This window comes from Dipodomys spectabilis, unplaced genomic scaffold (assembly GCF_019054845.1).
Source record: "Dipodomys spectabilis isolate Male_0828 unplaced genomic scaffold, ASM1905484v1 ptg000489l, whole genome shotgun sequence".
NCBI lineage: Eukaryota > Metazoa > Chordata > Mammalia > Rodentia > Heteromyidae > Dipodomys > Dipodomys spectabilis.
The window spans coordinates 439,437-461,522 of record NW_024871166.1 but is presented as its reverse complement, the minus strand read 5'-3'; the positions used below and the strand labels follow the sequence as shown (position 1 = coordinate 461,522).

At 39.4% G+C, this 22,086-nt stretch overlaps 1 protein-coding gene across 1 annotated transcript; it reads right to left on the bottom strand.

Moving 5' to 3' along the window:
* Positions 1 to 17,617: 17,617 nt before the first annotated feature.
* Positions 17,618 to 21,058, bottom strand: LOC122098737 (hexokinase-2-like). Its single transcript, XM_042669173.1, has one exon. It carries the CDS (start codon positions 20,779 to 20,781, stop codon positions 18,028 to 18,030), a length of 2,754 nt encoding a protein of 917 aa, XP_042525107.1. The 5' UTR covers positions 20,782 to 21,058; the 3' UTR covers positions 17,618 to 18,027.
* Between the last annotated feature and the right edge of the window lie 1,028 nt (positions 21,059 to 22,086).

Here is a 22,086-nt window from a genome sequence, read left to right as displayed (position 1 = left end):
AAGCCATCCTCATATTTCTCCAGCTCTTTCTTATGAACTAAAAGGTTACAGGAGTTTAGTCCAGAAACAAGGAGAAATGAGAGTAGCAGAAGAACCATTGGCAGGGTGAGGAATTAAGAACTTTGGGTGAAAAAAAGGGCTCAGAAAATCTAGGATCAGGGGGCTGGGAAGGGGGGTCAGTGGTAAAGCACTTGCCTTGCATGCCTGAGGCCCTGGGTTCAATTCCTCAGCACCACATAAGCAAAAAGAAAAAAGCTGGAAGTGGTGCTGTGGCTCAAGTGGCAGAGCGCTAGCCTTGAGCTGAAGAGCTGAGGGACAGCCCCCAGGCCCAGAGTTCAGGCCCCACGACCAGACCCCTCCCCCCCCAAAAAAAGAAAATCTATGATCACTCACATCATTTGGGAATCACGTCATAAGATTAGGGAATAAAAGTAATAAATTACTACCTAAAGTACTAACTCCACTACTCTACTTTACGTGTTCTGTCAAAAGTTAGCTGTCCTAGCTCTATTTTGATCAGGAAAACGGAGCACATTTTTTCCTCACAAAGATCAACTGAGTATGGTTATCCATACCCCAGTTTGTTCTTACTCTCTACTTCTCTGTTACTTTCCTTTGCTGGTTTCAATCAATGACACTTGAAAGTGTTAGCATCTTCAGATGTGTAATTACACTTTCTTCTAATCCATTTGTTATAAAATAAAACAAATTATAGGGAAATGTATATCTACGCTACATTTTCTTCTATAGCATATTTATTTGATGTTATTAAGTATTATTTTAATAGTTTCATTGTTCAAACTTGAGGAAAATGTTTTACTATTAGCAGTAATTAGTTGCACATATTTTTCCATGTTTGTGTATTTCTAAGCTTTTAACATCGTCTTTTTCCCCAACTGTTGCCTTCTTAAAATTGCTTCAAATTATAAACTATATATGATGGTCCTCTATGTGTTCATTGATATATTTAAATTTTGATATAATATCCACATATTATAGGATATCTTCAACCTATTGTAACTGGTCTGAAAATCAATATGGACGTTCCTCATTAAAGCAAAAACACAATGCCACAAAACGTAGTGAAAGTAGGATTAGGTATATATTCAAAATATTTAGCAATGATACAGTAGAAACCTTCACTTCTCATATACCAGAACATGTTTATAGCTATGAATAGCACATTTTCTTAATTCCCTCTTTCCGGTGCATCTAGGTTGATTACACAACTTGTTTGCTATGAATATTGCTGCCATGAACATGGATGTTCATGTTGATTTATATTCCTTCAATATGTATCCAATTGCGGTAAAGGTCATCAAGATATCGGTCTTTTTGGTATTGTGTAAACTTCCATTAAGATATCCCTATGGGTTGCACTAGTTTACAATGCCACAAAACCAAATATAGTTCCTGATTTATTTCAACTTCTCCAGCAGTTTATTTATTTGAGTGGTGATAGCTATTCTGGTGTGTAAGATAGGATCTCAGTGACTTTCCTCTTTATTTTCCTTTGTATTTGCTATGTAGATATGAATCTCAAACATTTCATTTATTTATTACTTACTTTTGTACTTCATTCCTGATTAGTATCTTTCTTTTTCTTTTGGCATTTGATCAATTTATAAGATTTATAACATTTGATTTTTTCCCATTACAAATACTCATTTTAGTTAGTAAAAAGATTTTTTTCATTACAGTGGTGAACAATTAACTAAAAACAACAAATTGTACATTTATATCACTGGATGTTTTTGTTTGTACTTACAGCCAGGAAATTGTTTCAATAAAGATGTTGAACTTCTTTCACTGATATACTGAAAGTATAGTATCTCATATTGGGCTAAAATAATCTCAGAATTAACAGTCACAGCCTGTGCCACCACAGTCTGGGCTAAGTAAAACCACTAACACAGCACAAACTGCATTTAAAGAGAGCAAAGTGCTTCATAAAAGTTAGAAGAAAGGCATCACCTTCATGAAGCAAATGTTAAAGTTCACAAGCAGACCTTAGGAATCTGAATATCAAGAAGATCAAAGGATGAAAGTATTTAGAAGGACAACTTTAGAACTCAAAATTGGGGGGGGGGGGGTGGGACAAACAATAGATACCAAAACTCAATGCTAAAGCGAAGGAGTATTTTACCCCAAACCTCAGCTGTGTCGGACTCTCTCACACAACACACACACACACACACACACACACACACACACACACACACACACACACACACACACACAGACTAGTGAGAGGCTTTTGCCAAAGTACAGGCATTCTGGACTCAGACTCCGAATACTCCGAAAGTATCCATTGTGAAGACCTTTACTGAAAGAACCCATTGTAAGTAGACTTTTACTGAAAGTTAGAATTCAGGTTCCTGGAAAAACCCTGAAATGTCACAATAACGTTCTGCCCATAACTCCCCTAGCAATAGCCATCCGCGGATGAAGGGAAGTACCTAAAGTTACAGATTTTTTAAAATTTTTTTAACTTTTTTATTGTGAAAATACTGTACAGAGGGGTTACAATTACATTGGTAAGATAATGAGTACATTTCCTATCAAACATTGTAGCCTCCTCCTTTGTTTCCCCCTCCCATCCCTTCCCATCCTCCCCCCGCCCCGCCATCGAATCCTCCTTCCCCTCCCCCCCACCAGAGTTGTAAAGTTCGTTTTTCTCCATAAGAACTTGTACATCTCATTGTTGCAATAGGTCCACCTGTATCCCTACTTAAACGATTTTTTTTCCCTTCTCCTCCACAAATTATTGCTTATTGCTTAGCCTGCACTTGCTAGCCAATAAGATTGTTATAAGATTACCCATTTAACTGAAGGGTCGGGGCTCTCAACTCTGACACACTGCAATGGTGACAATTGTGATTCCAGGCTCAAGCTTGCAATAAATGACTGTAATGTGGTCACATGAGAACTGGCTCCGTGGTGGTCTTGGGGATCCTTATCTAAGCACAAGACTAGTGTACACAGAGAACCCCAGGGGCAGCTGTATCTGGGACAATGAAGCTTTTTTTCCTCTTCTTTTTAGATAATCAAACATGATGTTGCAGTTGGCTCCACAGTTGCTCCACACCTGAGCAAGAGGAAGTAAAGGGTGCCTTAGACTGCAGGACAGCCTTGTGTACCCCTAGTTTTCTGTGCAAGAATGCAATTCGTGGTCCCCTAGGCAGGGGTGGCCAAGCTGAAATGGGGATATGCTTTGCCTAGAGGATGGCACCCTGTGAGCCCTGCATGCATGGTGAAGCAGCCGGGAAAGCCCTGTGAGCATCTCCGGGATGGCCTCTCAGTGGCTTGGAGAAGTTGACTCCTGTAGTTGGACAAGGCAGGAGGCAGGAGGAGAGCAAGAATCCAGAAGATGGGAGAGGCACAGAAGCAAATGCACCTCTTCATTGAGACTCCTCGGCCATTCTAAGGAGGTTCACAACCCACACGTGTCGGCCACTGCACAAGTCCCCAGAGGCCCTACTTGTTTAGGGAGCAATGCCTGGTCCTGATGGTCCTGATCCAGAGCTGGAACTTCCCAAGTGACCCTGAGTTTAGCTGGGCTGGAGCAGAGCCTACCAAAAATGCTTCAACTGCCCTGCTGTGTATAGCTTCCTAGCAGCTGCCCAGGCTACAGCACCCACAACAGGCCACCTCCTTGGGGCAGGCTGAGACTGTGCTGACAATTCCTGGTGCCTGCTTCAAGGCAAGAGCGAGGCCTACCCCACAGCAGAGCTGGCCCTCACTTCCAAGGGCACTGAGAGAGGCATGACAACCACAGGCCCAGCCTTGCTGTCCTCACCGCCCCTAGAGGTTACCTATAAGTCCCTGCCTTTGTTCTTGAAATTCTTCAGCCATTGGTTGTCTCATTTTTCACTATATGTTTGGGTGGGACTCGAGACTTCTTCCTCTCCTCACCAAGCAAACAGGCCCTAGCAAATCCACCCCAAATTCCACACCTCACAGACACTCCCCAGAACCCAGCTGCCTTTAGGGCTGCTGCATGAGCTGTTGGCCAACTGCCTCTTCCTCCCTTCACAGCTTCCCCCCCCCACCATCCTCGCCCCACTGCCCTCAGCCCCAACCAAAGCTTGGCTTCTCCTGTGGCCTCCTTCCTCTCCACACAGCCCCCATCCCCAACCCCAGCAGGGCCACTGCTGTAGGGAAAAGAACTCTGGGCCTGGCACAGCAGAATCAAAGGTGTCACAGTGTGCAGCCTGCTGGGAATTGGAGGCAGCATAGGTCTCTGATCACTGTCTTTCACTTCATCTACACATGTATTAATTGTATTAATTTGGTATTTAATATTAGATCTCATAATTTCTTATTAAGCCTTTGCAGAATAGCTGGTAGAAATATAGTCCCACATTTGTATTGTCTCTTGTTTAATTCTTTCGAGATTGAGAGATATTTTAAGTAGACATAACCATCATAAATTCTTATTTACATAACAGAGTTTTATTCAGAAAATATTTGCTTATGCATCTGTTATCAATTATTTACAAGACTAGAAACATTTAAAGTTCCAAATATTATAGGAAGATCTTTGATTCATGTTGAATGAATGTGAGTAGGTTGAGCTGTTGCATACATTCGTGTGTGTGAGTGTGTGTGTGTGTGTGTGTGTGTGTGCGTAGGGGGGTTATATGTATCATTGAAATCAAGGACAAGGAATTTTTTCCTTTTTCTGAGATATGCATTATGGTGTTTCTTTGTTGGTGGTAGGCTCTGATTTCTTGCTTTTGTTTGATGTGCACATTCCAGCTCAATTTTTCAATTAAACCTTCTTATTTAATATTGAGCATATAGTGCTCTGATATTGCTTTGTCTTTAGTTTGTCGTCTAGGATCTTCTTTTCCTCTTTAACTATTAACATTCAATATAAATTTTACCTCCTGACTGTTTTTCCCCTTTAATTTGCATTTTGAAACAAGAATAATAAGACCTTTGATCTCTGTATTCATGAAGAAAAACTATTTTGAATTGTCTGTTTAATGTAATAATACCTGGACACATTTGTTAGCAACAAGATCTTAAAATTTCTTTTGTAGTTTTAGTTTAAAATACCCTCCTCTATGTTTTTAGTATGGGGAGACAAACACTTCCTAGTATCAATGATAACAGTTTTATTCATTAAAATATCAGTTAATTCATAATTTTGAATTATATGTCTAGTGGCAAATGTATACATTTGCTCAATAGATTTTCTTGACAGACCCGTGCACAAACATACCACTCATAGGGGCTGAGAAGGTGGATCAGTTGTAGACACTCATAAGGGCTGAGAAGGTGCATCAGTTGTAGACAGCTTGCCTTAAATGCACGAGACCCTGGGTTTGATTCCTCAGCACCACCTAAGCAGAAAAAGATAGAAGTGGTACTGTGGCTCAAGTGGTAGAGCACTAGTCTTGAGCTGAGGAGCTGAGGAATGGCATCAAGGCCCAGAGTTCACCACCGCCGACAAATTAAATCAATAAATAAAACTCATAGTCAAGTACATTAATTTCAAAGAATAATTACCGTTTTAGTTAAGGGCAGGGGGCCAAGATATAGCAAAGCTTTAAGAAGAATTCAACACCTGACAAGTACTAAAAACAAAAAGTAAAAATTTAGCTATTACAACAACATATATAATCACTCAAAGAGAAAGAGGCACTAAGAATGAAATACTTTTTATAACATTTCTTCAGAGATTCAGGCTCTACATTAATTATCATATAATGTGACCTTCAAAAACTCCAGGTGAGCCTGAGTCTTAAGGGCCTCTACAAAAATTGGAAGAGAGAATAATCAACCTGGATTTTTCAAATGGTTTTTGTTAAGGTAGTGTACATACAGATCACCATTTTATAAGTCGCTAACGAGTTCACTTCTTGTTTGACAATCTCATCACTTTGTTCTCTCTCTGATTTTCCCTCCTGTCCCTGTCCACAAGAGGTATAGCTCATTGTGAATATAATATCTACAGAGTACAACTGCTGCATTTATTTCCCTGTTCTCCTTGAATTTCTGCGGCTCCTTCAATGTCCATAAAAAGATAAACAAGAACAGAAAAATCCCTCTTGTTTCCAATTCCTGGAATTCATTTAAATATAAATACCAGTAGTTTTATGAGAGTGTCAGACTCTGTCCACACATCCTGAACACTTATACTTCCTGCACCCAGTCATAACTCCAACTGGATTCTTAGGTCCACAACGTAATTCTTTTCACTTTCCACACAGGAAGAACCTGAGTGTCAGAAAGATTAAGTAACTTACTGGAAATACTGGGCTGAGCATAGTGCCTCATATCTGAAGATCATAGTTTGAAACTAACTCAAGTTGACATATCCATTACATGTTTTTCTCCAGTTTAAGGCCACCTGGACATCAAAGTAACCCATCTTAGCTACAAGAGTCTGGCTATCTTGAGCCACAGAGAGAAGTTGGAAGAGCATCAGCAAATGCTCTTGCCCAATTTCTAGGGAGTGGCTTGGTGCCAGCTTAGTAAGGTATAGCTACACCAGTGAAGGGGAGTAAAACAGAAGTGTTTATAAATAAAAGCACTGGTCTGAAGCCTCAAAATAAGGACCCCAGTCTGTGTGGACCAAAAAGTCTCTAGCATGAGGTTCTTTTTAAATTAACAAGCACGATTTTAGATTGTTTCAGAGTGGGATGGTGTATAGTTACAGGCAATGTCTGCTATGTCAGGTAATCCAGTCTGCTCTTTCACATGTTACCCAATAGCCAGGTTTCAACACAAATGACTTCAGTGAGATTGTTCAAAATATACTGTGACTTTTACCTCTCATGAATCAAAATTCTGTCAAATGATTTCTGAATTCCAGATGTTCACACACGTTTCTCATGATCTTTTCTACTATTTTGTCTTTATTATTGATGTTCATATCACTTTTTTGTTGTTGTCTTTTGTGTACTTGCCATTTTTAGGGCTTGAACTCAATGTTTAATGGTCTCTGTTGTATTCTTTGCTAATGGCTTATGACACGCTATTCCTTGAGCCACATCCTCAACTTCTGCTTCCTGCTAGATAATTGGAGATAAGTTTTCACATTTTTGTCTGTTTGAACTGATATTGAATTAAAATATTCAGGTCTTAGCCTCCTGAGTTTCTCTGATTCTACACATGAACAGCTAACACCAAACTTTCCTATACTGTTATTTTAATTATGTGTTAGAAGAAAGTGGAAGTATATTTGTGTTAAGTATACAATTTTTAAATACAAGTTTCAATCAACTAGATATGATGCAATTGCTATCAATTTTAAGTTAAATCAATGAATATTACACATTGCAAAGAAATATAATTGAAAAAAATGCATTATCATTTTCTTTAAACAAGTAATGAAACTATTAATTTCTTTCACTTTACAATTCATGTTTTATATAACTTTAATTAGCAGACTTCTGTGACTAAAAGTAAATATATTAATTTTATACTACAAGAGGCAAAGTGATTATAGTTAAGAATAGTTATTTCATCAGCCAGAAGATAAGTTTTTGAGCATTCTCACTATAAATAAATGTTACACGCAGAAATTAATGGATACGATGTAGCTTGATCATTAAGCAACATATAAATGAATGGGATTGCCACTTCATACTTTATAAATGTGTAAAAAATAATTATGTAGCTAGGCACCAATGTCTCATGCTTGTAACACTAACTAGTAAGGAGGCTGACAGGTGAATATCATATTTCAAATCCAGCATAAGCAGGAAAGTCCATGAGACATATCTAGACTATGACTTCTCATGTTGGAGAAGAGGAAAGGTATGAAAAAGTTCAAGATTGTTTGACTATTCCCCAAGATCATTTTTCTTTATCAGCTATAGCAATGCAAGTAGCCTTGGTTACTCTTAGTATCATGCTTGTTTATATTTAGAAACATTATTTGTTGCTGGGTTATAAGCTGCAAACACTTGAGTATTAATAAGGAATCATTTCCTAGAGAGTAAAGTTGCTGTGTAAACAAACCTAAAATATAAAGACTTAGCATTGTAGAAACTATTTTCTAGCTATATCACAATGTGTAGGTGTAGATTTTGTTTCCCATTGTTCCAGGGGACCCATTCTTGTTACCTTTTTTTCACCATCTAGTGATCCTATAACATCCTATATCATCCTGGGATTGCTGTATCTTTACTGGATTCTCTAATTTCTGTTGGAAAGTTAGGAAAGATATAAAATTGACTTACTGTTTCTGTTTTACCTCATTTTTTATTACCTTACAACTGTAAATCAAAGTGACATAAATCATCTTTATAACATTAGAAGACAGATTTCATTTCTATATTCTTACCCTAGCCTTCTACATAGTTTTGGTACGTAGTGATCCCCAAATGTGATAATGAAGAAAAGGACCTTCTTATTTAAATATTATTTAGAATTTCAAGACTTCATTAATGCAAGGCCCTTAGTAGTATGTATATCATACATGTGTACAAACCTGGTGGCAACTTTTTCTTATTCTCAGAAACCAGGACTTGTGGTAACCTTGCGGTTGCATCAGGAGAGGGTGTAGTTGAGTTAGTTTACTAAATCAAATCTTCTGTAAAATATTTCTACAAGTTAATTGGCTTGAACAATCCGTATTTATCATTTTACAGTTCTAATGGACAAAAATCTAAAATAATTCTCACTAGATTAAAATTGAGCCCCCTACAGAACTGAAATATTTTTCAGATGATTCTAGTTGAAAACGCATTTACTTCCTGTTCCGCTTTCCAAAAACTTCAGAATCTGGATTGTTGTCTTTTCCTTTATCTTCTAATGTAGCATCTTTAATCTTTCTGATGGTTCTTACCTAATAATGTCCCTCTTGAACTACAGCTGGGACTTTTGAGTATACTTTCCCCATCTGATAATTATTCAAATTTGTGTTCCTTAGGTAATGAAAGGTGATTATTTTACAAACATATATAAAATGTAAAGCTACATTTGATGGATTAGATATTTCGGGACTATAGATATTTTGGAAAGGTATTTTACTGCCTACCACAATGAGTGTGTAAGCATTCTTTCTACTAAAACCTGCTATCTTTTCATTAATTTTGAAAAGGTATTTCTTCAACGAAATATAACTAAAAAAATTTAGTTCCTGAAAGCCTTTAATCCTGATTAAAACATTGTCATGTACTAGAAATCTTAAATGTCAGAGAGCAGTTCCTGAAGCAGTTCTGGCACTATCACTCTTTGTATATTCTGCTTACAATCTCCTCTTTTCAAGAGCATTTGTTTGTTATTATTTTGGAATTATGGTTAATAGTTATTTGACTGATATTTTTAAAGAATGCACCACCAATCCTGGTTCTCTTCTTCTAACTTTTTTTGTCTAATCTATTTCTGAAATAAACACAGATATTTGAATTACATGAACTGCTTATTGAAGTGTGGAGAGGAAAAGAAGAAAAAACTGTCCCTGTGTGTATATCATGTAGAAAATGTACCTAAACGCTATTTATCTTAACATCATATATTTTTCATTTTGTTTAGATTCAGATAAAATTTAGCCTTTCAACTCACACAATGTTAATGCAGTCTTATTTCATGCCTACCAAAAGCAAACAACAAATTACTATATATTTAATTTTTTTAATTTTTAAAATTATTTATTTTAAAACACCATATTTTTAAAAATTAGCCAAAGCAAATGGTTTATTAAATATTTAGAGTTGTGTTCAGACTCTATTGTTGAAACTAGTAAGGGGAAAAAAAATCATGTTTTCCTTCTTCCTTGAGCCATTCTGATTTACTTCATCTATTTCTGAAAGAATAAAATTCTGGCTTTGAAGCCTTTTGCTTGATATGCACAATGTCTCATTCTTCCTTTATTAATAGGAGAATTTGGAGAAAGGATGAGAATTCTCACTAGAAAAAGGAGAAGAGGAAAAGAGAAGTGAGAAATCTAGATATTTTGTTCTTCCTCATCTCAATCACAAGGTCTGGATAATGATTGTGGGTGTTAGATACAGTGCTCTAGAGTGATTATACACATTTATAGAGAAAGTTAACACCTCAAGTGACCACATATAGAATGCTTATTCATTTAAAAAATAAATGTAATAAATGTAATAGCATCAAACAGGAAGTGTTATCTGTTTAGTACTTGTTTAGTATTTCTAAAATACTGAAGTGCTGTAGGAAACTATCATAAAGGTATACAAGCATAGTAAGAAACTAATATCATAGTATCATATTCTAATATTAGCTTAATTATTCCTGTGTTTGAGTTTTGCCTCAATTTCACATGCTATATTCTTTCAGTATATAAGTTGAAAAAAGATTCCCTCTGGAAATATGCTATTTTTATAGCTAAGGGAAAAGAAGTTAACTCTTAGATCCAGACAATGGGATAGAAATCTTCCCCTAGAAATAGCCTTTCACCACTTCTGGTGCATTTTTGTAAGCTGAAGTAAGTCACATGCTCCATCTTGACATTGCAGAGTAGAGGTAAATCTCACCTACAGGAAGCTGATGCAGGACAGATTAATATGCCAAAATATGCAACATGAGATGAAGAGGAAAAAAAAAGATAATTACAATACGATCAGTCATACATGCCATCACATGCCTCTGCATGAAGGAAGCTACTATGTACCTTTGTTTCTAATACTACTGAGATCTTCAAATCAGATCTTTTATGCTGGTATATTACTGGAATTAGAGAACATCTTGATATTGAGACAGCATAAAAATCTCAAAAAAACCTGGACTAATCATTTCAATACTGCATTTTGTTCTGCTAGGACAAGAAACCATTTTATAGTCAATACTTTATACTAGTAATTTTTTTTTTGCAGAACTGAATTTTGTTAATATATGTGACAATCCACCAGAATAAATGTCTTCCTTTATCTGCATCTTGTGCAGACAGCATAGTCAAGAAGATGTAGGAGATCATCAGTAATACTTTTTAAGAATGCAAAAAATGTGGACTGGGAGCCAATATAAATATTTTTCCAACATCACCTTCCACATCCTCATTCTTCCTTCCTAGGAAACACATCTAATCAATAAAAAGGCTTAAATTTTTGGCTCTTGAACTTGAAAGTGGAAGCAGAATGTTATGGATGTTGGAGATAACTGTTAATGTTTTTTTACATAATAATGTAAAATATTATGTAATAATGTAAACTAATAATGTCACATGCAAGAGCCCTATGAGTCCTAAAGGTCTTAACACTGTACTTCCTTAGTGATGTGACAGTAATGTCAGCCTTACTGGGCTTAGTATTGTTTTTCACTTCATTTTCTACCACCTTACCTAAATTATAATACATAGTAATGGAATGAAAAAGCAAAGTCATCTTAAGAAAGTCATTTAAGGCTCTGGGAATGTGGCTTCATGGTACAGTGATTGCTTAGCATGCATGAAACCCTGGGTGCAATTCCTCAGTATCACATAAACAGAAAAAGAAGTGGTGCTATGCCTCAAGTGGTAGAGTGCTAGCCTTAAGCAAAACAAGAAAAATCTCAGGAAGAGTTCCCTGGCCCTGAGTTCAAGCCCCAGGACTGGCAAAAAAATTCATTTAACTAGTAAATGCCAAATAAAGAAACTATACTTGGAATATATTATTGCTCCTTCCAACTATGACCTAACAATAGTTCTTAATTCATGTACTTTACCTATATTAGAAGACTGCGTTTAGGAAAAAAAAACATTTTGTTAGTAGGTCATGGCAATTAATGTCAAAATGTGCTTAGATATCAGGTGAAGATTAATCTAAGTCTAAGTGAGATTTGGAAAATTTTTGGTCAGTTTTGGCACCAAAAATGCACCAGCTAATTAATAGTTGTGATAGAAGTGAAGGAATAAATCCAGATGCAAGAAATAAATGATAATAATAACTAAATTATACCAGAAAATGTTCTAGGGAACCATATTTGGTTATTAAAGAACTAGTTATCAAGTAGGCTTATTCCTCATTCCTTTAGCATTCTAAATCACTTAGACTAGTTCTTAATCTCTGTGAGATAAGTTTTATCCCATTCTATGTTGTTCTTTCATATCTGATCTCCTTTGCTTTCTAAAAATCTCAGTCTTTCTCTATTTATCTACTAAAAATTAATTATACTAAGTCCACCGATGCAGACCTCAGAGGATGCTAAATTAAGAGTCCAATGGCTCATGAGTCATTAATGTAACAACATGGAAAAGGATGACATATTTATTGCTACCTCAAATTTTCTGAAAAGCTGCAATGTCATCACTTGATTCAAATTTCCATTATTTGTCTACAGTGTCATTAAGTGCACATACATGCAAATATGAGACGGGTGCTGGTGGCTCACACTTGTCATCCTAGGTACTCAGGAGGTTCAGACCAGAGGACTGTGGTTCAAAGCTAGCCTGGTCAGGAAAGTCCATGAGACACATCTTCAATTAGCTACCAGAAACCCGAAAGTGGTGCTGTAACTAAAGTGGCAGAGCACCCAACTTGATCTGAAGAGCTGAGGCACATGCCCAGGATCAGAGTTCATGCCCCACGACCAATGAAAATGTGAAATATACTTGAAGTTTCCCCAAAAGAAACTACGAAGTCAATAGTAATCTTCCCAAGTAGAAAAAATTTTCCAATATGACTCAGTGCACCTACTTTCACTGAATTATTTAAGTTATGGCTTCTTTGCTGCACATATTCTCTTCTTTAAAAATTGTCAAATATTGCCTTTATAATATTCTAATATTTCTTGGTTCAAGAGAGAAGTCCATACAGTTGGTGTGACTTGATTTTCTTACTCTCTTAGTTCAAAGCCAACTCAGGAAGGAGAGTCTTTCAAACACTTATCTGTAATTAAACACCAAAAATCCAGAAGTGGAGTTTTGGCTCAAGCAGTAGAGTACTAGCTTTGGGGGCAGGTGGGCAGGAAAGACAACTGTTCAGGGACAGGGTCCAGACTCTGAGTTCAAGCCCCAGAAGCGGCACAAACTAAACAAACAAACAAGAAACTAAAAAAAAAATTTTTCTTTGGGACCATCCTTAAAGCACTGCTTTGAAAAGAGGCTCCTTTTGCTGATCATACTCACTGGATCCTGCTTTTTGGAATCCTTATTGATATGGCGAATTCAGGACCAGAATAAAGGAATGGATATCTGACTTTTGCAACAAGAGAATCATCTCAGGAGTTAAATATTCATGCATAAGACATTTTTAAACCTCCATGTCTTTGTTTCTTTGTAGTAGAACACTGTAAAACAATGTTATTTCCTTTTTTTCCATGCTGGCCTTCAAATGGCATATTGTTTCCTTTTGTAATACTGTCAACTAGAAGTTTACAGACAAGTTTTATGGCTAAAGTGCACACTCGAAAAAGATAGGGACAGAGTTCCCTTCAAGCCTTGGATTATATTCTTGTACAGTAAAAATGAGAGCACAAATTAACTTGAACATTGTCATTTCTCTATGTTCAATTTCTCTCCTGGATTCAGTTTCTACTTCCTGTAAAAGTTCGTTCCACTTACTTCCACTAACAATCTATGGTATTGCTCCAGGAAAATGAATGTTTTCTGGCTTCATTGAGATAGCACAAAGGCATCTTTAGACACGAGGTAACACGTGTTTCAGAGACAACTTAGTAATGAGAAACTATGGAATTTACATGGCTTATAAAACATTATCCACGTACATATGGCTGTATAAGACGATGTTAAGTGAAATGAACCCCAAATACAGACACAACTTGTTTTTTCTTTCTTACTATTGTTTTTAATGTATCTGCCATGTATTATGTGATTTTTTTGTTTCTCTTCTATTTTCTTCCTCCATGGTATAACCCGTTTCCACTCTATTTGAGGTCGGTGAGCTGTAACGTGCATATACATTTTTCTAATGTGGGGAGGGGAAGGGAAATAAAATGCTGAAAGAAGTATACAGTATGACCCGTTGTTACAATGAGATGAATAAGACACTATGTTGAAAATGAACTTTACTAGTTGGGGATGGGAGGGGAGAGTTGAGGCAGTGTGGAGAAAAGGGATGACGGGAAAAACAAAAGAGGAAGTAACAATGTTCGGTAAATAATGTACTCATTAACTTACTTATGCAACTCTAACCCCTCTGTCCACCATTTTCACCATTAAAAAAAAAAAAAACATTATCCTGGAGTACATTAAGTTCAAATTTCCTAAGTGCTCTGTAAATTAAGACCAATTTTAAGTGGGAAGAAGGTTCTCAGAAACATTTTTTGGTCAGTGTTTGTTTTGTGCATTATTACTCAAGTATACGTAAGTTAACAGAAGGAGAAACAATAGGAATAGAAGAAAGAGAAGTTCTGTATTTAAGTATAATGGTTCAATACTCTATAGTAGACTCTGCAAATAAGACAGCGTTGAAATAATAAAGCCAAGGCCAGTATGTAGATCTATGTGAGTGACATAGAGAAAGCATTACCACTAAGTGGAACATGAAGGATGAGACCACTCTCTTTCTTCTATTAGCTCTAAATCATGATAGGTAATCATGCAAATTTGTAAAAAGTAGAATGGAAGAATAATTCTGGTTCCAAGCCAGGCAGATATAAGACCATGGACTTAACTGGAAAAAAGTCCTTTTCGAGAGAGCAGGAATTATACTAGTAATGAACTAGTGGCTAAGATCACATTTCTTTTTCTTTTTCTTTTCTTTATATTCTAGATATTTCCTACTTATTACAAATGAGGAAACCACGGAATCTGTTTCTTTGTGTCTTGTTTATTTTACTTCGTAGGATTTTTCCAAGTCTTTCCAGTTCCGTATGAATTTGAAGTGTAGAATTCCACCGTGCATACATAAACCACATTTTGTCAATTCGTTCATCTAGTGAGTAGCATATTGGTTTAAAATATGACTGCATATAAGTATCACTTAGTGTCATTCAAAAATGAGAGATGCCACCTCCCCAGACATTCTAAAAGCATGATTTCTAAGTAAGATAGGATTTTATGGTGGTATGAGTTTTGAGATATCTGGATGAGTCTCATGTATATCTTGCACTGAATTAGGCAGGAAGATATCCAATATCATAGAGGATAAAAATGGTAGTGTCAAAAATATATCCTTTGAGAAAGATATAGGAGCCTGCCAGAAGTATAAAATAGTTCAGATAATTTTGAAGTATTTAGAAATGCAAGGTCAAGTATGTTTCTTTAAATAATAATTATGTAAGTGGAAGGGCAAAAGAAGGGGAAGAGAATAAAATAAGTGACAGCAGATCATTGTCCCAATAGAATATAAAAAAACATAATCTATAACTTTCTAGTTAAAGAGAGACCAATAGAATACATGCAAAATATTTACTTGACTTTATCCTACTTTAATGCTCCAATGGCTTTCATAAAATGCAGATGCATAGTTTTGTGTCTTCTGTCATTTGCTAAACGTTTCGTCCAGAAAAGGTTATCAATTACTTATAAATGATGCATAATTCCTAGGTATTCCAGTTATCACATACCCTCTTGATTGAGATATCTCTGTATAAACTCAAAATAACGGACAAAAAAACCCTTAAAATAAACAGAAATCACATGTTTGTTTTAAACACTGTAGTTTACAGAGTTTTTAGCCAAAACCAAAAACGTCTATTTAGATATTCTGCATTTTGTGTGAAGAGTTTTTTTTTTTTGTTTTGTTTTGTTTTTTGTTTTTTGTTTTTATTTGAAAATGTTAAAATTTATTAATCATAGGTAACACCACATAGTTAATTCAACTAGTTCTCTATTGTACACAGTGACATCATCTTCACAAGACTGAAAGCTCAAGGATTTGAGATGCAGTGTCCGGCACATCCCGGTCAGACTGAGATCCACTGGATGTACACTGAGCAGAGCAGCATCAGCTAGGGGCTATCCGAGTAGTGCTAGGAACACAGTCAACATGCGTGGTCCGGATTGGACCTGATTGGAAGCCAACAGCACAATACTTCTTTGACAGCCACCCACCCCAACATCTCTACCTCTCAAAATAAGTAATACTTATAGATGGTACCTAATTTTAAAAAAGTAAAATTTATTTAAAAACTTAAGAATAAATTAAGTTAAAATTTATCTGTATTTCATGTGTATCCTTTAGGGAGCCATAAATGTGCACATGACTTGTGGCCTTCATTGTAGCTGGAGGCACCAATGTTTTAGGTCAATAATTACAGATGAGGGCAAAGGAACTACATCAGACAAGCAAAGCAAGCCTGGAATAAAGGAGCATGTGTTAGTTCTCTTTCCTCTATGCTTCCTAGAACCCGGGCAACTTTCACCTTGTTCAAAAACCAGCCAATAACATTATTTCAACTTAGCCGAAAGTTAAAATACTGTGCAAAAACATAGGTGCAAATTAAGTGAGTTTCTATCTTCTTTCCTTTTTGATCCTTGTATCCTATCTCATAGTGTTACAAGGTTATTACTTCGCAATCAGGCTGCATCCAGGCTTCATGTCTGTGGATAGCTGAGGGCAGATGTGGGCAAATGAAGTCAGAATTAACTGTGCTCTTGGAAAGTAGAGTATGGGTGCTTTTATGCCACTCCCATCTCTGCCAACAGTGTGAAATAAATAACGTGTATAAAAAAAAATAAAAACAGGTCAGCAGATCGATACCAGCACAGTCCAGGGAAGCAGAGACACAACAGTTGTTGTACAACACTTACAAAACAAACCCTAGGTGAACTTTGCTAGGAGGACACAAATGCCTCCTCCCAAAATGTCATCCCTGAGGTTTCATTTGGTTTGGCTGTTTAATTGCTCCATTTTGGTTTGTCGGCAATGAACACATACATTTTTAATATAAATTTTTGGTGGGCTTTTCTTTATCTCATCAGCTTTAAAAATACTACTTACTGATTGCCCTAAGGATAAAGAATAAAAGCTGCTAAGCATTGAGTATTTTTGAAATGATTCCTTTGGTTTCCTTTGGGTAACATGTGACACGTAATATACCCAGGAAAATCTCTTGACAGAGCAGCCAGTTTGCTGTGGTTTCTTCAATCCATTGCCAGCCTCTGTCTCCATCCCGAGCTCCCAAGCATTCCCCACACTGTAAAGGAAGGAGCAACCAGAAAGCTGACCTTTGCTAGTCACTCACCCGGAAGAAGTTTCTTTCTCTTCCTGTGGGCAAATGAGGAATTTCTAGTCAGTACCTTTGCCTCACATCTTTAACTACACTGATCTACTAATGAGGCCAAGGGTGAGGAGATCATGCTTACCTATATACACAACAAATGAACATAAATATACAATACATATGAATTAACCATTACACAACAAAGGAGTACACCTACTTCATGAGCTAAATAAATTTCAAACATAAATTAAAATGAAAATACAGTATTTCTCCACTTTTGTAGGGAGGAAAAAATTAAACAAACAAAACTCAAAAGCTCCCCCTCTCCCAAGGGTCCAAGGCTCACGGGTAATACAGGAGGTCACGATGTGGTATGACGAAAAACTCTCTTGTGGGATGTGGCAACTCTTGGCTTTGGTTTCACTATCCAGCTGTGGGGTGGCCGATTCCAGCAGCACAAGCTGGAACCCGCCGAGCAGTACTTTTACAGGCAAGTTGTGAAGAGCTGAAGCCACTCATCCATGGCTCCCCCTCCCTTCCACCCCCCTCCCCCCATCCCTCCCGACATCTGCCTGCAGAAGATCAGGCTCGAGTCATTAGTGGAGATCTCCCAAATCTCTGATGAGACTAGCAGCATCAGAGCTTTCCACCTAGAAATGTCCCCTTCAGCTCCAAGGTGGAGCAGCCAGGATCTTCCCCAGTCTCCACTCTGTAGGAACTCTGCCAGGGGGAATGGCTAAAACCTTTCCAACTACTTTGAAGGTTTAAGAGAACCAATGGGAATGGTTGTGACCAGTGTGAACAAATCCTTTCTTCTGTGTCTCAGGAAGGCCCAAGGCGTGGGTACCGAACTACGGTGAGAATACAGAGACAAAACCCAGTGCAGTGGAGTCCTGTCTGCCAAGGAAAAGCTGGGGGACTGTCTCTTACACAAGAGGACGACACCTTTTAATTTAAAACAGGGAAGAGGGGAAGGAGAGAAGTCCCTTCCGGTTTCTATCGCTGTCCGGCCTCCCGGATGCGGCAGGCCACAGCAGTGATGAGAGCCGCCCCCTTTCCGCTGCCATCCTCAGACTCCAAGAAAGACACGTCACACTTGGGAGCCAGGTCCTTGACTGTCTCGTGCATGACTTTGGCAAAGTGAGGATGGAGCTTGTAGAGGGTCCCGTCCACACCCACTGTGACTTTGAGGGTGTCCAGCCCCCGGTTTTCTCGTATCTTATCCACCACGGCAGCCATGCCTGCGCCACAGAGCTGGGCCGCCCGCCTGGCCACCACGGTGCACACCTCCTTGACGATGATGCTGTCATCGCAAGTGCTCTCGAGGCCCAAGTGGCGGAGGATGGCGCGCACCTGCAGCAGGGCCAGGCAGTCGCTTTCAATCTGAGACAGGAACTTGGTTTCAAAGATTCCCCGAGTCTTGAGCCGCTCTGAGATGCGGCCACGGAAGAGCAGCCCACGCTTAGTAAAGTCGATGAGGATGTTACGGACAATCTCACCCAAGTACATGCCGCTGATCATTTTCTCAAACCTCTGTTTGCCTGCGTTGAGAGAGAGCTCATCCACAGCCACATCAAACTCTGTGCGGAAGTCATCCAGGCATCCATTGTCCCCAAAAGCCCCCCACTCCATGTTGACGCACATCCGTCCCTCCTCTCCATCCACCAGCTCCACGTTGCGCATCTCCTCCATGTAGCAGGCATTGCTGCCTGTGCCAACAATAAGACCAACTTCACAGTGAGGGTCCTCATAGCCACAGGTCATCATGGTTCCGACTGTATCATTCACCACAGCAACCACATCTAAGTCAAACTCCTCTCGCCGGTGAATTGCTTCCTTCAGCAAGGTGACCACATCCTCGCCCTCACAGCCAGACGCCTTGAAACCCTTTGTCCACTTGAGCAGGATGCTCTCATCCAGGCTGTTCTGCTGGCAGGGGAAGGAGAAGGTGAAACCCAGAGGCAGGGACACACCCTTCATGCCCATGTACTCCAGGAAGTCGGCGATGCATTGGACGATGTGGTCAAAGAGCTCCTCCCCTGTGCCGTGCATGACCTCCTGCGGAATGGCGTAGATCTTGTTGTGCATCTCCACTCCTCTCCGCTTCCCATTCCGCACACGAACCAGAAGGACCCGGAAATTGGTTCCTCCGAGGTCCAAAGCCAAGAAATCTCCTTTCTCTGAGCCATCAGGGGTGGCACAAACATAGGTGGGCAGCATCTTCACAGGGGCAATGGCGTGAGTCTCCTTGCTCAGACCTCGCTCCATTTCCACCTTCATCCTCCTCTTCACCTCCAGAAGCTGCTCACGGCTCAGCTTGAGAGGTTCCAGGGTTTTCTGGCAGGCTCGGTGTTGGTCAGCCAGCCGGTAGGCCACCGCTGTCACCATAGCTGCTCCTTTGCCACTGCCGTCCTCAGAGCGGAGGAAGCGAACATCACAGTCAGGCACCAGCCGCCGCACAGTCTTATGAAGACGCTTGGCAAAATGGGGGTGTTTCTTGTAGACGGAGCCATCCACGCCAATGGTGGAGCGCAGGCGTTCCTCCCCCTTGTTCTCCTTGATGCGCCACAGCACAGCAGCCAGAGTAGCCGCACAGAGGCTGGCTGAGCGCGTGGACACGATCTGGCAGATCCGGTGAGTAGCCACGCAGTCCTCCTGCAGTGGATCTATGCCCAGCCGCACCAGGACCTGGTAGGCCTTCTGGAGACCATCTTTTTCCTCTTCAATATCTGAAACATCTTTGGTCTCAAAGGAGCCTGTGGTGAGGAGTTCTGGGCTGAGCTTCCCCTGAAAGAGTAGCTCCTCCTTGGCCATCTTCACCAGGATGAGCCTCACCAGCTCCCCCATGTACATCCCACTGATCATCTTCTCGAATAGTTGCTTCCCAGGGTTCAGCGAGCCCATGTCGATCTCCCGGTCAAACTCAGTGCGGATGTCATTGAGTGTGCCATCATCCCCAAAGGCCCCCCACTCCATGTTGATGCACATCCGCCCCTCATCACCCTCCACCATGTCAATATGGCGCATCTCCTCCATGTAGCAGGCGTTGCTGCCAGTGCCCACAATGAGACCAATCTCACAGTTCTGGTCATCATAACCACAGGTCATCATGGTCCCAACTGTGTCATTCACCACAGCCACAATGTCAATATCAAAGTCCCCTCTCCGCTGGATAGCCTTTCGGATCAGAGCCACCACATCTCTGCCTTCCACTCCACTGGATTTGAACCCCTTGGTCCATGAGACAAGGAAACTCTCATCTAGTTTAGTCTGGTGGCAGGGGAAGGAGAAGGTAAAGCCCAGTGGGAGCTTCTTGTCTTTGATTTGTAGCTTATCCATGAAGTTGGCCAGGCATTCAGCAATATGGTCAAACAACTGTGTGCCAGAGCCTCGCATGATGTCCTCAGGGATAGCATAGATCTGGTTCTCCATCTCCACCTTCTGGAGTCCATTGTCTGTCACTCTTACCCGGAGCACGCGGAAGTTTGTCCCTCCAAGGTCCAGAGCCAAAAACTCACCGTGTTCTGTGCCATCTGGAGTAGACCTCACAAAGGTGGGCAGCATTTTCACAGAAGCAGTCGGGTGGGTGGTGGCTCCAAGCCCTTTCTCCATCTCCTTGCGGAACCGCTTAGAAATCTCCAGAAGAGTCTCGTCAGATAGACGCATGTGATAGAGATACTGGTCAACCTTCTGCACTTGGTTACGGTTGAGTTCCGTGAACAAGCAGGCAATCATGTGCGAGGCAATCATCTTGCCGCGACTTACACCTGGCCAAGTAGGGGGGAAACTGAGGCGCGAGCGCTGGTGGAGAAAATAGGTTGGCGTGGTACAACCGCTTTGTACCGGGGCTCCGCTGCCTGGCAGGGAGCGAAGAGTCCAGAAGCCACACAAAAGAAAGCTAACGGCAATAGCTCGCCCGCTGGGGTTCTTCGGGTCTCCAGAAGGAGGTTTGTGGAGCCACCACAGCTAAAAGGCGCCCAAATATCACTCCGGGCGACGTGTCCGGCTTCCCCAGCGTCAGGGCGCTAACTTCAGCCACAGGGTCAGTGAGGCTCAACTTAACAAGAATCGCAGCCCAGCTCCACTGGGACGATCGGACTTCTCAGGGTCGTTCGAACGATGCTCCAGCCGGTTTCTCTTCGCTAGGTAACGCGGGGCTGCTCACGGTGGCCTAGAACTCCAGCCTGTGTGAAGAGTTTTTAACAATAGTTTATTTGCTGACATGTAATTCACTTGCAATATACTATCTCCTTTTATTGTATACACTTTAGTGCTTTGGAAGTGAATTGTACCTTCATAGGTTTTCAAAGCCTAATTTTCACAAACTTGCTTTTCTTCAAATAGAAATGCTAAAAATTTTAGAACAGACATTAAAATAGATAAAAAATTCTGTTACTAGAATTTGTCCAGCATACATCCTCTGTAGTGTGTATTTTCAAAATTTTATTTTGGGGATTTTTTCCAGGGTCTCACACATACTATTTAAGTGCACTGTCAATGAACTACAATTCCCTGTCCAAATACTTTTTTTTACTTCTCTTTAATACATTCATAGAAGTATAATGAATTGATCCTATACAATTCTTTTTGACCTTTGAGACTTGAAAACTTGCTTGCTAAAATGATTGCAGTATTATACAAATGGATCACTACGAGTAGTTTATCAATTCCTCCACAATGCATTATTATATTTTGTGTCATCTTTTTATATTAGAGTCATACTAGTGATTTTTCTTTTTCTTTTTTCTAAGATACTAAAGAGGAACTTATTTCATATGCTCCTCTTATTGACTATTAATTTACACATGTTCGTTAAAGAAATATCCTATTCAGGAAAAATTATATAGAAATAGAAGATATAAAAATTCTTAAGATTAAGAATCATTGTAGCATTCACATTTCAGCATTAACAAATATGTTACCTCTATCTGTGGGATATGTTTTCACTTCGGTTATAGTGTCCTTTGAATTATGAGTATAGTGTCCTTTGAATTATGAAAGGCTATCACTTGATATAATCCAGTATATTCTTGCTTTTCTTTAACAACTAATGCT

What these genes read in the sequence shown, in the direction of transcription:
- LOC122098737 (XM_042669173.1), bottom strand. Translation starts at nt 20,781, where the DNA reads ATGATTGCCTCGCACATGATTGCCTGCTTGTTCACGGAACTCAACCGT.